The sequence below is a fragment of the Copadichromis virginalis genome, linkage group LG9 (assembly GCF_057382275.1).
Source record: "Copadichromis virginalis isolate Kocher_CV1m ecotype Utaka linkage group LG9, C_Virginalis_male_GT1.1, whole genome shotgun sequence".
Lineage (NCBI taxonomy): Eukaryota > Metazoa > Chordata > Actinopteri > Cichliformes > Cichlidae > Copadichromis > Copadichromis virginalis.
This window is the reverse complement of record NC_140626.1, coordinates 14,953,643-14,969,635: the sequence shown is the minus strand read 5'-3', so window position 1 is coordinate 14,969,635 and position 15,993 is coordinate 14,953,643. Positions and strand designations below refer to the sequence as shown.

The 15,993-nt window shown below is 40.3% G+C and overlaps 1 protein-coding gene across 3 annotated transcripts in view; it reads right to left on the bottom strand.

The window, feature by feature from the left end:
- Positions 1 to 1,423: 1,423 nt before the first annotated feature.
- Positions 1,424 to 15,993, bottom strand: part of rnf152 (ring finger protein 152) — a 59,873-nt gene continuing 45,303 nt past the window's right edge. For all 3 annotated transcript variants that reach the window (XM_085467935.1, XM_085467936.1, XM_085467937.1), the window contains one exon: positions 1,424 to 7,278. In XM_085467935.1, coding sequence (XP_085324061.1) covers positions 6,504 to 7,136 — 633 coding nt within the window. In that variant the 5' untranslated portion in view covers positions 7,137 to 7,278 and the 3' untranslated portion in view covers positions 1,424 to 6,503. The remainder of the gene's footprint in view (positions 7,279 to 15,993) is intronic.

Here is a 15,993-nt window from a genome sequence, read left to right as displayed (position 1 = left end):
ACTCCTTAAATTCTCACAGCGCTGTTTGTGTTGCTCTTCTAGACCACATGTACAAGATAAATATAGCAAACAGGCATGAAAACTGAAACCATTAAGAAAGTCCCTTTATCCTGCATTTTTTCTAATGGCCAGTAGTTCCAGTGGCATGTTCCAAAACGAAGTCTGATTATACAGGAACCAGTGGGAAAATAATCTCCTTTGACCTATGACCTCAATAAACAATTTCGTGATAAATGTACGTGAATTTAAATCTTACTGAATGTAGCATAATATTCATTTTACCAAAAGACATTAGGGTGGTAATAATATGTGAATGACGTGGCACTTGCACACAAGTGTCCTTTGCTTTCTCGGACAGATTTAATAAATTGCATTTTTTGTGAATCCCTATACATTTGTATGCTACCTGAATCCAGCATTTCAATGGAGGACCAGTATAGTCTTGACTGTAAACTGAACTAATACTGCAGAAAATCAATCCAAAGTATTTTGGCTGATGTTTTTCAGCTGTAAAGTCTTCTTCCAGGTCATCCTCCTGCTTTGTCTATTTTTATTATGTGTTTTGGAACTTTTGACTGTAACCAAAGTTATGAATGAAGTTCAAGCTCCACTTTCAGGCCAACAGCTGCCAACCACCAAGTGTAGTTGCCCTATTTTTCCACAACACATGCACCTCCTCTAGCCTGCCTCTTAGTTCCTGTGGGTTAGACAGCTCTTCCTCTCCGGCTGGCTCACTTCTCTTTCTATTAGGATTCATGTCCGAATGATGTCAGATCCATGCGGTTGGCTTCTACTGCTCTCCTGGGTCATGTTGTCATGCATAATGATTGGGATCTAACCTGTGACACTCAAAGTGAGGCACAAATACCCCTGTACAAGAAGTCGAGGTCAGCCAGGTTTCTAGAACATGACTTTAGCAGCAATCCCCAAAAAACTGTGTAAAGCTGCTGTGGAGACAGTCCTAGCTTTATGAAATGCTATTAGTATTTACTCTAGTGGTCAAGAATTAAGCCCCAAGGACTGTTTAATTTCATGGGCTTGTGTAACCTGTTAGAACCATTTAAACTCTACAAAAGTCTCTGTAACTGTGGCCATCATTAGCAGCAGCTGCTGCCTGTAAGAAACAGAGGTGTTTTACTGCAGCAAGGCTGGATGCAGTTGGCCCCTGGGGAGCCTTAATTACCACGGTGCCACTATATCAATAAATAAAAAAAGAAAAGAGGTTCCTGAGGGTAAACAAAAGGGAGTCTGCTCTCCACTGAGTTTACTCAACCATGACATATGGGATTTCAATACATAAAGCAACAGGGAATATGCTTTTGTTTTAAATCTTTTACATGGCTCAATTTCTTTTAATAAAAAAAGTTGATATATCACCAGAAAATAGGTGCAATTGAGGTTTAATTAAAGACAGAGTCCTTGCTTAGATTCAGTGTTTGCTTTAATATTTCACTGAAAACAGCTGCTGCTTGCTTTGTCAGCCATCATCAGAGCTGACACACACAGGAAACTACAACAGGAACTTCACGGCATTGTACAAACACACAGGCACAGAAATGACAAGCCTCCCTCTACACTTCTGTCCTTAAGTTTCTGTTTTTGCTTTGTTTTTTGTTTGTTTGTTTTTTTTTAAAGAAAGAAAGAAAACAGGAAGTACAGGGCACATTTTGATTGGAACAGAAATAAAACAATTAACACAGAGAATAAGAAGGAGATTCAGCGATGTGATTTGGTTTCTCTTTCAGTCAGTGGAGGGACTGAAAGAGATGAAATGGTAGTATAATGGGAGGAACAAGACTTTCTTCCAGGTGGATTTCATCCGCTGTCTTTAGCTTACATCACATGAAATGATGGATGGATAAAAGAAAAAGATGGGCTTGTTTTTCATTAACCTGTTTTTCTGCTTTTGAAGTCTTGTTCATGGTGGCCCATTGCTCACTAAACCGTAACATAGATCTTGGCCACACCACAAATTCACATTTTCACAGTTTATATTGGTTTTATTTGGCGTTTTAAATTTATATTCTTCCAGTTTATCACTAAAAATTTATGATTAAAACTAATGTTCTTAGTCTGGATACTGAAACTATTACATACAGACATCACATTTAGAGCTATGAGGTTTGTAGCAAATCAAAAGCTAATGGTCACCAAACACTCAATGGACTGGTGCTGAATCTTATTCATAAGCCTACTACTGGTTCTGGACCATACTACAGGTCTTAGTATGCCATCATCGATGCTTGATATTTATTCAGATTGATGAATACCATGGTATCTCCAGACTCTTTCACGTTTGTCACATGTGCTCAGTGTGAACGAGCTGAATGACGATTGAGGTGAACGGTGCTAGGGTCTGAGCACAGCTCCCTCATAGAGTCTGTTTCAGACTGTTTAGTTAGAAACGTGCGCTTGAGTAAACTTCCTGGAGTAAACAAAAATGCCCCGATGCACAAAACTGGGCCTGCTGCTGGGTTGATGACCTTCTTCAACCCTATCCAACTCATAATTACAGCTCAATGCAAATGTCCACATCACAGATTCATGGATATTGAGGGGCATTACACACATCCCTGGCATCAACAGTGTCAACCAAACAACATCGCTGAAAGAGCAACATGGCATTTTGTGCACTTTGATGTAAAGTTCATCATAAAAGTTGGTAACAGTCCTCTGTTAGCTTGCCTTGTGAAGACTGGTTGTTGTTCCTACACCAACTGCACCAGAAAAAAATGCACATATGTCTTGCTTAAATTTACCCACAGTTCAAAGTGCAATGACGTTAACTATAAGGTTACTGAAAAACAGCAAGTATGGGAGAAGCAACCATGTTTTCCCTTTGTTCACTCTTTAAGACAAAAGCCTATAAGATGTTCCAGTGAGAGAGTTGGTCCTTTAAGTTCTTGGCTCTAAAGAAATTAAAAATAACCTTAGTTTTCAAGGACTCCTCAGACAGGTGAACACTGTGAGAGGTCAGTCCTTGTAGGGCTTAGGGTGGATATTGGTATTAAACCTGCCATTTAAATGGATGGCTGTGCTGTGTGGGAACATCAGCCAAAGATAAGTTGTTTGGCAAAAACTTTCAGCTACAAAAATACTATCTAACTAACACTATTCTAAGTGTGGACTAAGTGTGTAGTACTTGACAACAGGTTGGCAGAGTTGGATATTTTTTTGTTTTTGTCTCTTTTAAGCCCAAAGATTCCACAGATATCTGAGACATAGATACAAAAAAAACTTTAGCAGATATATTTGACCTTATGAAGCATGGCTGAATAAACCCATATGGGTTAAGCTGGTCTTTAAGAGCACATCCTTCACTTGTCCCCTTCAGCATTGCTCTTGTGGATTAAAAGTAGCAGTCATGCCACATTATGGTAATAAAACTGTGCATGACATACTTGTAATGCTTTAAACTGACATTTTGACTCAAGTTCCCAGTAGAAATGCTGTGATTCTACATTAGGCATCGAGATATGGGTGTTTTTAAATGTTAACAGTAATAAGAGCTTTGGGTTGCAAGGTCCATTAGAGGATCTTTTTGATGATTTAAAGGCAATGATGACATTTTAAGAAATGAATAACAATTTATTAATGTTTATTAAGCAATTATCTCCAACTAACAGGCATAAATAAAATCCAACTTTTTTTAATCTTGGAGAAAGCTATCTCCCCAAAACACCACTTAAACCCCAAGTGTTGAGAAATTAGAAAGTTCTTTAGAGCATATAGAACACAGAGTGCTAGGAGCTGGAAATATTTCAACTTTGAGCAACTTCAAAAGGACCTTCAGCGCTGTTTCGTAGCAACCAGCACGACACAAACCATTTCAGCTGAACTTAACTCCATCTATCCCTGCATCTGCAGAACAAAACAGCTGCCCCCTCTGCACCCTGAACGCCTTTTCAGGAGAGTGTCGCAGAGCTGAAAGGCAAAATATCTGAAGCACGTTTGATTTAATCTCTAAATTTATTTACTTTGAACAGTTTGGAATTCTTACTTTGTCGGCAGTCGATAGAATCATGCTGATATGAATCCAACCCAATAAATATTGAGTATAAATCAAATAATATTTCTTCTAGTTTGTTTTTCAGGGTAAAAGTCATTTTATAGTTTAGGTGTCTGAAATAAACCTAGAGTATTATATTAAACATTATTTTTCTCATGTTTATCATTGGTGTGGTGAAACAAATCTGCGCGCCCTGAATAACTCATGTTTATTTAAGCTCAAACACACAAAAAAGGCTAAAATATGTCAAAGAAAAAGGAAATGATCAAAAATGACAATTACAATCATTCTGTACATGATGAGACTGCTGTACAAAAGCGTTTACCCTGTTTATGTGTACTGTACATCTACTGATTTACAGTAAGCAGACAAAATGCTTGCCTCAACATACAAAAGTGGGAATAAAATGAGTCCAGAAATATCCACCTCTGCAGTGAAATATTCAAAAGCAGATAAATCAATACAGCCCTCATTAACAGTAACCTTACAGCGGCCTCCCACTCTTGACTTGTTACTCACATACTACATAAACTCGTTGTTTTACAGTTCAGCCCATATACAAAGCAGTTTCAGAATTAAGGGGAAGATGAGAAGGTGGAGGAAGATGGCATGTGGGCTGCTGGCGAAGGCCTGGAGGATCTGGCTTTAGAGGATGAAGTCAGTATGAGGCGGGTCAGGATGAAAAAGCAAATGAACAAATTCAATCACATGAATAAACATCAAAAACATAAAAACTGAAAATAATAAAACAGAAGAATGCTGCAATTTTGAAAACTCAAATTTTTATGAGCTTGTTGGCTTCCTTGCAGAGAATTTGATGAGAGGATCAGCATCACTGTATCTGTCCATTCTCAGCTGGAGCTCAGCTCAAACGGGGAAACCATCTAGCCTTGGTTGCTTTAAAGTTAAAAAATGTGATTTCTTTTTTAATATATCCAAAGTTCTCGAATTACAGAAAAATATTTTCTGATTATTTTTTTGAAGAAGAACAAATGAAAAAAAGAAGAAAAAATATCAATAGAAAATATCAAGCTGTGATTTATTTATTTTTAAACAGGCAGAGATGTAGAAAGCTAGCCAATCAGCTAATTTGAGGGGAAAAAAAAAAAAGTAAAATTTTGAATATTCATTAACTATTAAAATTAAGTTAACTTTAAAGTTAATAAATATGCCCTAACAGGTAAGCTCTATATTGGTACGTCTTGATGTTCAAATGTTTTATTTTTTAGAGCTTCATTTTGAAAGCTAACCTGCTAGCTAGTTACACGGACACAAGAGGAAAGCGTTAGCCTAGCTAACTTCAAAGTGAAGTTCTGATGCTCTAAAACTAGTGCAACGTGTTTTTCTTGCAAAGATATCCCTTCTCTATAGCTTCAAGACAGATAAGAAGGTGATGCTGAACTTCTCATCCAATTGCCTGAAGCGAAGCTAAATTATTCTTCCAAATGCTCATCATTTTCATTTAAATTAATACCAATTCAAGGTCTTAATTTCTTCATTAAATTGCTTATACCAATTCTCTGTCAATTATGAGTTAATTGGCAATCCTAAGTGACAGCTTTAGATTGTTTTTGTGTGCAAACAACAGGCCAAAGTACAAGAGTATTTATCGTACAGTTATATAAGACAGAAAAACCTGATATATGAGAGGCTGGAACCAATGACAATCAATTCATTTAACATTGTTTATTTCTTAAAGCCCTAATAACACGACTCTGTACTACCTGTGTTTGTATTTCAGCTGGTATGTATGAACATTACAATCCATATTTTTGACAACGCAGCCTTTACTAACTATGTGGAACTATCATCACAGCAACAGTTTGTTCTGCACAGGTTGTGTTTTTGACAAAAAAAAAGAAGAAAAAAGAAAATTGATTTTAGCTCCTCAGAATATTCAGGCTGGAGGAGGCAGAAGAAAATCCTGCACAGTTAATTCCTGCAACATCAGGGAACGGTGAGCGGCCAAGTCCGGACTCCCTGTACTGCAGCACCAGCTGGAGACATCGCACTCGGAGCGGGCATTCATCTAAACAACTCTATGATGATGCATTTCTACAAACCACAGACTAAACGGGCAATCCAACCACAGCGAGTGTGAGTGTCAGCACAGCTTCCAGCCAAAAACAAATCGGTGGGCCAGAAACGTATCTGGAGGGATTCCCAAAGCGTTCTTTCAGGAAAAATGGAAGGAATGGAGAAAGGTGGGTGTTTCAACGCCAGCAGAGTGCTGTCCAATGAGAGGAGAGTGAAGATTTAAATGCATATTTCCATTTCAAGGATTAAAAAAAACTCCACAACATTAGACCAGTTTGTGGCTCTCCTTCCTGCCCTCTTCTTCTTTATCATCATCATCACTGTCTCTCTACACTGCACTGTAGTTTCCTTTAATGCCCTCGATGTGAGTTTAGTTCCCTCTCCTTAACAGAGTCCCACCCTGAGGAGAGGCAGGGCTGGTGGGAGGGAATCCTGAGGGGGTCCGCAGCGGCCTCCCTCAGCCGCAGGAAATAACAGTGAAGCGTTTGGAGATGCAGGACATGTTGTGCAGCACGATGCCCAGGAGGAAGAGCAGCACACACGCCACCAGGATCACTGTGCACACTCCAGACCATGTGGAGCCCTTTCCTGCTCCTCCCACTGGACCAGTAACCCTCCTCTCTCCCTCACTTCCCTCCAAACCTACACCGTCTAGACCCATAGCCAGACCCAGTGGCTGCTCCTCGGGCACAGTCACCACTGTCACCCCCTTCTGCTGGCTGCCGGGCAAGAAGCGACATCCCAGCTCCCCTGGCAGGCCCAGTGCCCGGTCTTTAGCGATGGGAAGCATGTAGCAGCCATTGCTGGGGAGGCGAATAAAGACAGGCGTGTGCTCAGAGGTGTGAGGGATGGCGATGACGGTGATGATGTCTGGGTCATCCGGGAGGTGAGACACGGACAGGCCCGGGGGGAGCTTGGTGACGCCACGACACCATGGGCAGCGGATCTCTTTCTGGCTGCTACGCATTTGGGTCAAACACACCGAACAGCATGTGTGTCGGCAATCCAGGAGTTTGGGTCGCCGTCGGGGGCTGTAGTAGTTAAAGCAGATCTGACACTCGAGCATCGAATCCTGGGAAAGAGTCTCCATTTCCAGGAAAAAAGGTATTTTCACAAGAGGGAAAACACAATTTAATTGGCTCTAGAAGAAATGCAGGGGGGGAAGCAGAGCTGGTTTCGTTCACGACTTCACAGTGATATTACGGCCCTTTGGGGGCAACATGGCCCTTCATCTGCAACAGAAAGAAAAAAAGGAAAAAAAACAACATCAATAAGAATTCAAGGTTTTGTACGCACATTGCAGAACTATCTACTGAGGATCTCTTCTTTTTGATCTTCATCATTTGATATCAAGAGTCTGCAGCATCAGCAGGAACTACAACACTTCTGACTCTGGAGAGAAAAAGGACACAGTGCAGCTGCTGTTTGCTTAAAGTCTTTTCACCAAAAACTCATCTCTCGGTAGCTTGCTCATCATTGAATACTCAAACATCGGCTCCAATATTTACCATTTCTCTGATGCAGAAAAGTCTTGTTTTTTGTGCCCAAACCCAATCTTTCATGACTGCACCGGTGCTTTTGCCTGCAGTTATTGCGGCTTTTAGAAACCGTGCTGCTGAGCTGAGCGGTGTGTGTTTGACCTTTTGAAACAGCAACTAAAAGGTCAACTGACTCACTTGTTCCCAAGCTTTAATCAGCACAGGAAGTAGGTTAAATTTCCATCAGACACCTCTACAGCTTGACCATCTTTTTTTTATAAAACATCAATTCATTGTTGTAAAATATGAGTGTGCAGGCTGGTTATTTTTACCTGTACAGAAGTTAGAAAGTGGTTACCAGTGATGGTAACATAGGCTGTATATAAAAATGGACATGTCACCTTGATAGTGTCTATTGGTTTGAAGGTTTGGCATTTTGGAGTTCGACATCAAGTGTTTTTTTTAATGACAAGTTAGGAGTGAATCTGACTGCGAGAGTGCAGCAGACTCATATTCTAGAAACTTGTCAGTCAAGCATGTAGTGCTTTATCATCTACTTTAAAACTAATAACTGAGAGCATAAACACATGAGACCAGTATTTATAAAAGTTAAGTTGTTGCAAAAGTGGCAAAAAAAATTTGTTCAGAGACTGTCTGCAAAGTGCAACACTAGAAAAACAGATCCTGTTAAACATCAAATTTAGAGACCAGTCCCAGAGTCACACAGGCCTACAGACTGGTCAGTGACTGGCAATCTGATAGAGACCAATGCAACTGCGATGAGGTTTCCAATGTAGCACCATATTGAGGATTTGCAGACATGTGACCACTAACCACACGATTTGTCTGTAATTTGGGATGTGTGACGTGATAATGTAGAACAAGTGAATAAGGCCCAAGAACTGGAGACTAGACACAACCATATCCATGCAGCCTGTCACCAAGGAAAAATATGTATTTCCCAACTGGCTGGCAAAAGAAAACCTCGTTCTGATTGCTTTGATTTCTAGCGTGTGGCTGCAGACGAAGATTGAGTCACGTTTTTGGCTACAAACACTATTCAGCTACTCTAAGCACTAGTGAAACACACACTTAAAAATTGTATTTGCTTAATTAGTATTTTCAGAGAAACATGAAAGACTGCAAACGACCATGGCAATTAGCCACAGCAAACACTGAGGTTTTTGATGCAATACTTTCTTTGCAAATTTCCCCCAGCAATGTCCAGAATGACTTTTTTCCCTAACAACTACTGGTTACCAGGGAAAACAAGAACCTTTCCCTGATATAATAACAGCAAAGGCAAGAGGCCTTTTTTCTAAACAGTTATATCATGTCATGTTATGACCTAAATGTTAGCATTTAAAATGTATTGATTTAATGTGTATTAAATACAGTAATATGTATTTTATAATGAGTGCTTTGTTGTGCACCTGTATTGAATGGTTTTATGTGACCTTCATAGGGACTATAGGTTTGAAATTGCAGTTTTGCAAAAATCAGACTTTTTGACACTCAAAACTTATTATAATCTCACGGATGAAGTTAAAATATTGCTTTTATATGTGATTAGTGTTGCTAATGATAAGAGCCATCTTTCATGGTGGTTTAACGTCCACATGCCTGTGCTGAATGTGATTATGCGTTGCTCCAATAAGTGGTTATATATCAGCTTACTCTTCAGTTTCTCGGTCAAAGTATTGCAGAACTGTACTGGACTTTTCACTTTTCTTGTTTACAACTTCCTGTCCCATTAATTAAAAATATGTTTAAATATGATTGGCGCCGATGATTTCAGATATCGAAGCAACATCCAACTTCTTCCTAAATGTTCAATGTCTGTTTAATCTATTTAAAAGTATTAATCTGCTGGATCTAATTTTGAGGAGGTTTGACAGCGCCACGTGCCGTTAAAAATTAACAACCTCCTATCTCATAATTGTCTGTAAACCATGCATGCATTGTGGTTCAGCTAATGAGTACCTCCTGTTCTGGATTTTGCATTCATGTTGACAAAACAAATTGGTTTTGTGCAATCTGCTTGCTACTGCAGCAAAAACAAAATCACAGGGAGAATTAACCAAATGCCATCGTTTGCTGCTCTTATTGGACCTTCAAACTGTGCGTCTGCTGCTTTGTATAAGAGGAGCTTTCAGAACTTGCAAAGATGCTGTAAGAGTCATGTCAAATCACTAAATGCAACATGAGTCAGCAAGAGGAACGGATGTGACTTATGCACAGATAAGAGGCCTAGAAGAAGGGAAGGTACAAGCATAGTGGTCAAAATACAACAATGCATCATGAAGGATGAGGAGTCGTGATATGCAACAGACACTCTACACATCAGCCGGCAGTGGACTGCAGAAGAGGCGAGTTCACAAGACTCGTCGTCGGTATCTTTGTTAACCACGGCTAATTCTTTTCTCCTTCAGGCCACAAACTCCATAAACAGTTTCTTCCTCCTCCTCCTGCATAATCACGTCTCTACCGTGTTAATCCATGCGGAAGCTGTGATAGTTTGCTTTTGCAGATGATTAAATCCTGTCAAAATAGCACCAAGGAAACAATGAATACCAAACAGGGCCCTGCCGACTTTATATTTTATTTTCTCGCTGAAATTGTCAAGTGTGAAAATTGCTGAGGAGGGAAGGGTACATCTATCTTTCTCTACGCTGCCATCTCGGCGCCGTCGGCGTCCGTCCGGGCATGACTGTGGGCCGACGTCGAGGACGAAAAGGGTGGGTGGGTGGGGGTCGGCAAAATAAAGTGTTGACAGAAATGGGGAAAAAGGTGACCACTGATTGCCCTGCAACACTGCGCATCTTACACTGTTATCAAAAACAAGATCTTAGGCAATTAAACTCATCCTCTGGCCCTGTGGGGACATTGATGTAGCAGTGACAGATAAGAATGAGTTCACACTAAGCATGCTTGGAGCGCTATATTCAGTCTTCTTTTAGTTTGGTTCACTTGAGTGAAAACAGATGATCACATTCGACCTTGAGTGGCATTAAACAACCACAACAAAAAAAAGGACAGGCTGGTCTGTTTGAAATAATTTCACTGACTGAGTCATCAATATATGCTGTAAGAAAAGCGTAGCCTAAGCACCCTCATGCATAATCACATCCTGCAGCTCTTCCTGGGGGATCCTGCATAGCCAGATGGGAAGCCTAATCCCTCCAGTGTATTCAAGGTTCGCCCTGGGGTTTCCTCCAAATTGCCCTAACCAGAACACCTCCTTAGGGACGCATGCAAGAGGAATCCTGATCAGAGGGCTGAGCCACCTAAACGAACGCTTTCCAGAATAAAGAAGCAACAAAACCCTTCCCTGATTTGCAAGACCGTTAACCTCTTTTCTGAATACTGATTCTATTTAGCTTTAATTTTTAGTCATTCGCCAGTATAGCAATTTGATAGAAGATGGTGAATTCCATGCGCAGATATTTTGAAGGTGAATGTTTTGCACTTTTTTCAGTTTCACTACCACTCAGCAACTAGTCGGCAAGCTTTACATGCAAACAACAGGTGACTGCAGCAATCTGTTAGCGACGTTTTTTGCTGCACACTCTTTACTACTGATTTCACCTAATTGCAGCAAGCAACCATTCACCAACCAGTCAAGGATTGCATTTGATATCCTAGCATGTGGAGGTTACCATGGGGTCACATATTGGTCTGTAAAGCGAGAAAGTGAAACCAAAGCAAAACTAAGAAAAAGGGATACAAAGCAAGCTGGAAAAAGAACAATAACTCTAACACATGAACATGTGATATATATATTACATGTAATGTTTTAATTGCAGAGTTCGTGAAAGCATCAGGCTGGGCATTTCAGAGGCTAAAACCCAGAAGGTGATGTATTAATGATCATTTGACTAAATAGTAATATCGCAGCTTTATTAGGCAAGTTCAAGTATGTTGGTACAATGTTGCACTTTCCTTCAGAAAGTTATGATGAGATCTTAAGAGAGTCCTGTCGTGGAGCATCTCTAGTGTCTGTAGTCAGCATCCTCCACTCGGCCGCCCCGCCTCCCTCCCCTGCCTTCAGCACCAGCACCCCCTGAGGCAAAACTCCCTCTCCAGCTGAGTCTGGAGGCTAGACCCTCAATTCCTCCTCCTCCTCCTCACTCTGCACTCCCCAGCTGACCCAGTTTCTCCACACTGAGTCAAAGCTGGGAAAAGGTGCAGAAAATTTCCCCTAGTTCCATGGAAAAGTGAGCAAGAAGAGCAGAGAGAGACGGAGACAGAAACCCGCCCTTGAGGGCCCAGGGTATTACTGAATCCTTCTCCCAAAGATAAGGATTAGCTTTGATCTGACATAAATGCTTTGTGGCTCAATATTCCCATACACCCAGTCGCTCTCCCTCTTTTCTTCCCTCCTGAATGCAAATGCTTTCCTCCTCTGCTTTACATCAGTTCAGGATTTTCACTTTCCAAGTGACTTTTTTGCTCTCCTCCCTTTGGCCTTTTCCTTTCTATGCATTTTGTCAACGCCATTGATGAAAATAAAGCCACATGATATAAAAATACAGCATAGACTTGTAAAATAAGAAAAGTGCACTTTGTTTTAGTTTAATAAAATTGTCAAAAAGACTAATACGATAGCAGGTTTGAATGAATAGCCTGTGCTGTACAGTTGAGTAAGTCATAACCACAAACCCACTCCAAAACCCTGCGACGTAACCTGACATCACTCCCCCTGGAAATTTAACTCTCAGGAAATGTTGCATCGACACAACCTGTAACTATTGTGGTTTTTGAGTCCAGTTCTGGCCAACCACAGTGTGTGTGAAAGGTCAGTGGTTGGTGGTTCCTGCAGTCATTTATACGATCTACAATAAATCATTAGATCTATTATTGCAAACAATGAGCCTTATTTATTGCATTTACACTAAACTTTACTACTTTTCCCTGGTGCCTTTTACTTTTTGCTCACACACTTGTTTAATTTAATAACATAATAATAATTATAAGAATAAAAACATATTCTGACTATAGAAACTTCCACACACTCCCACGCTTCATTAATTTCCTTGTGTTGTTATACTGTGTTTAGACCTTGAAGCCACATTACAGATCCACATATAAACAATGTTTGTGTCTTTTAAGGGTTAGACAGTAACAGACCGCCATGAACTGCTGTAGTAATTATCGACTTCTGGTGTGTTCGTGTTCAGAGTGCAGTTCAAATGTTAATTAAAGCATTCTTTCTGTAGCTGTGTAAGACATGAAGCCTGGGAAGGGCTAAAAAAAAAAAAAAATGTAATTTTAATACATAAGTACAAACACTGTTAAGTGCATCTGGTTGCAACAACTAGAAGACTTAGAAGGACATTGGCCCCACTTGGGCTAAGGGGTGACTGCAGTTGGCATCTACCCTGAAGGTTTTGGGTCTAGCCCAGCGGTCCCCAACCTTTTTTGCGCCACGGATTGGTTTATGCCTGACAATATTTTCACAGACCATCTTTTAAGGTATCGCAGATACAACAAAATAAAACCAGTACCGGTACCAAAAAAAAGATTTATTTATAACACACAGGAAAAGACACAGGGAAACTGAATTGACTATAAAAATGATTCAAAAAATAATAATAATAATAATAATAATAATAATAAAGCTAAAAACCGATAAAAACCCTGAAAACCATCAATTTCACACCCGAGCCTCAACTCTCGCGGCCCGGTACCAAACGACTCAGTCTGTTGGTCTAGCCCAGTCAGGATGTGCGATTTAGCCCTTCTCTTTGTTCTCTTTAGTGATAAAAATGTCGTTCTTCAGATTGTGTAGCTAGCTTTAAAGCTTTAAACGAAATTGCAATTGTAACTGCAAGAGTGAGTGTTTCCATGGAAAAAGCAGAGACGAACTGATGTGTGCTCACGCTCGGATCGTTCATCGGAGTGTGGGCATAGTCCAACCGGGGAGTGGGCAGAAGGGGACACTCTGGATTGGATACAGTACAGAGCAACCTCTGTTTGTGACAGAGCCCACAAACTCCTCTTTAAAGTGTTCACAGAGGTCAGCAGAAGGCTCTTTTCCCACAGACCTTTTTGCAACCACAAGTATTGCCCCCTAGTGGTCTTTAACAGAGTGCAGGTTTAACATACTTTGTTAGCTTAACTTTGCAGACCTGAAAGCTTTGTCTATCTTTTACACTGCCTGCAGCATCATTTTTATGTATTATTTGTAATTTTTTTTTAACATTTGTGTGAATAAAGAAAGTAATTAAAGTATTTTTTTAGTTTTAACATGATAGAAGAGAATTGGTTGCAGTTCTGGGAAACAGAAAAAGATTTACAATACCCACACGGGATAAAAGTACACGTGTATCATTATCATTCCCAATGCACTTTATGTACACAACAACCACCACCACGGGGTATTTCTCTGTAAATTATAACTGTCTGCACATAGTATAATATTTTGCGTACACTACACTAGTTTTCTTATTTATATTTTTTTATATTTTTATTTTTCTAATACATCTCTAATTTTATTCTGTCCCTTGCGGTAATGAGTGAATTTCCCCAGTGTGGGATTAAATAAAGTCAGTGTCTATAATTAGCACAGATTATTTATGTTTTGGATTAATTTTTCAAAATCCATCGCCACCATTTTCCAAAATCTGTCACCATCATCGTCACAATCTGTCATGTCTGGGTTTTAGTTTTTTTGTTGTTGTTCCCTGAAAATGGGGAGGGATGATAATAGAAAATCAGCCACACGGTATCGTTTTCTCAGCCTGTAAGAAAAAAAAAAAAGTCCTTGTCTGCTCTCAAGGAGCGTTGTGAGGCCATGAAATAACAGCAAGGAGCTGGAGGACCAAACGTGGCTGCGACTTAACAATATGATTTATCGATTCAACTGAGCTGTAACCAGGACAACCTGGCTGACCCACTTACTGTCACACCTACATACTGTGGATATGCAACAACGAAATATCCACAAAAGGTCCAACAGGAGCAGCGTTGAACAACAGCAACCTGAGACTGAAGCGCACCTGGAGACGGTTTGTTTGAAGGAAAGTTTACAGCGTGGGAGGAGGGAATGAGGTCCGATTTAGTAACGATGCAGAGTGACCGAGCAGCAGCCTCCGTAGGCCCATCGCGCCTGTGGTCCTCTGGGAGTGACCAACAGAAAACAACCCCTCCCCACGGGGCCTCCGCACACAAACGAGGAGGAGGACAGAAAAAGTGTTCCTTCTCGCAGACAGGAGTTAAAAATAACCACAACAGCCACAGCTCCACATGGCCGACATAATAAAGAAGCTGGAAGCAGCGTTGGGGAGAGCTTTGCTAATCCGGCGGTTTGCACCCGTGAAATGTCAGTGAGCTGATGATGTACAGTGTGAGCTCGAGGGAGACAAAAGAGCAGAAGACAAAGGAAATTCCTGAAAGGGTTGATAGTTTGTTTTGGCATATTTGTTTTTTTTTAAAATACTACAGACAAAAAAACTCAGGTGAGGTCAAAACAAAAGCAACACCTCGACCCACAAGAGCCAACAAGATGCTTCAACTAACAAACTGACACACAAACTTAGTGTTCATGTGTCTAAAGGATCCTATGTCACTGCTAACCAGATCTCTTAGGAACTGAAGTGTTCTTCTACACTAACAAAATGACATTTAAAAAAAAAAAAAAAAAAAAAAAAAAAAAAATTAAATCAATGCTGTCAGCTCAATGTTTTTGTCAGATTTCAACCAGATTTGCCCAGATTGAGGTTGGGAAAAATTAGACCGCAATCAGGAACTGATCTATTTTTAATTTTTCTTTTTACTTTGAAGTTGAGAACAAATAAAACCACAAACATTACTGTCAGGAGGACTGGACACGGGTTCATGTATCTAAAAGTCTAAAAATGAGAAAATTAAAGCACTCACCCGGTACAAGTCGTAATGAAAATCACGACTTGTTAATGTCATATTGAACACAACGGTGTCCAATAAATTGTTGCATTTGGCCGTCATAATCTTTATGAGAACAGCTGATCATGACTTGTGATTTTCTCACATGTCACTGCTTCCAAGAGGCCAGAATTTAAACAATCTGAAAATATCCTCCACACCATTACACCACCATCACCAGCAGCAGCCTGAACTGTTGAAACAAGGCAGGATGGATTCATGCTTCCATGTTACTTAAGCCACATTCTGAGCCTACCATCATGTTACCACTGTGTTGCAGCAGAGACTCAACAGACCAGACAGCGTGTCTTTAATCCTCTGCTGTCCCGTGTGGGTGAGCCTGTTTGAATTATAGACTCAGTTTGCTGTTCTTAGCTGACAGGAGTGCCATCCAGTGTGGTTTTCTGCTGCTGTAGCTTCAAGCTTTGGTTTGTTGTGCATTCATTGATGTTCTTCTGGATACATTGGATGTAATAAATGGTTGTTTGAGCTACTGTTGCCTTCCTATCCGCTCAAAGCAGTCTGGCCATTCTCTGCTGACCTCTGACATCAACACATTTTCAC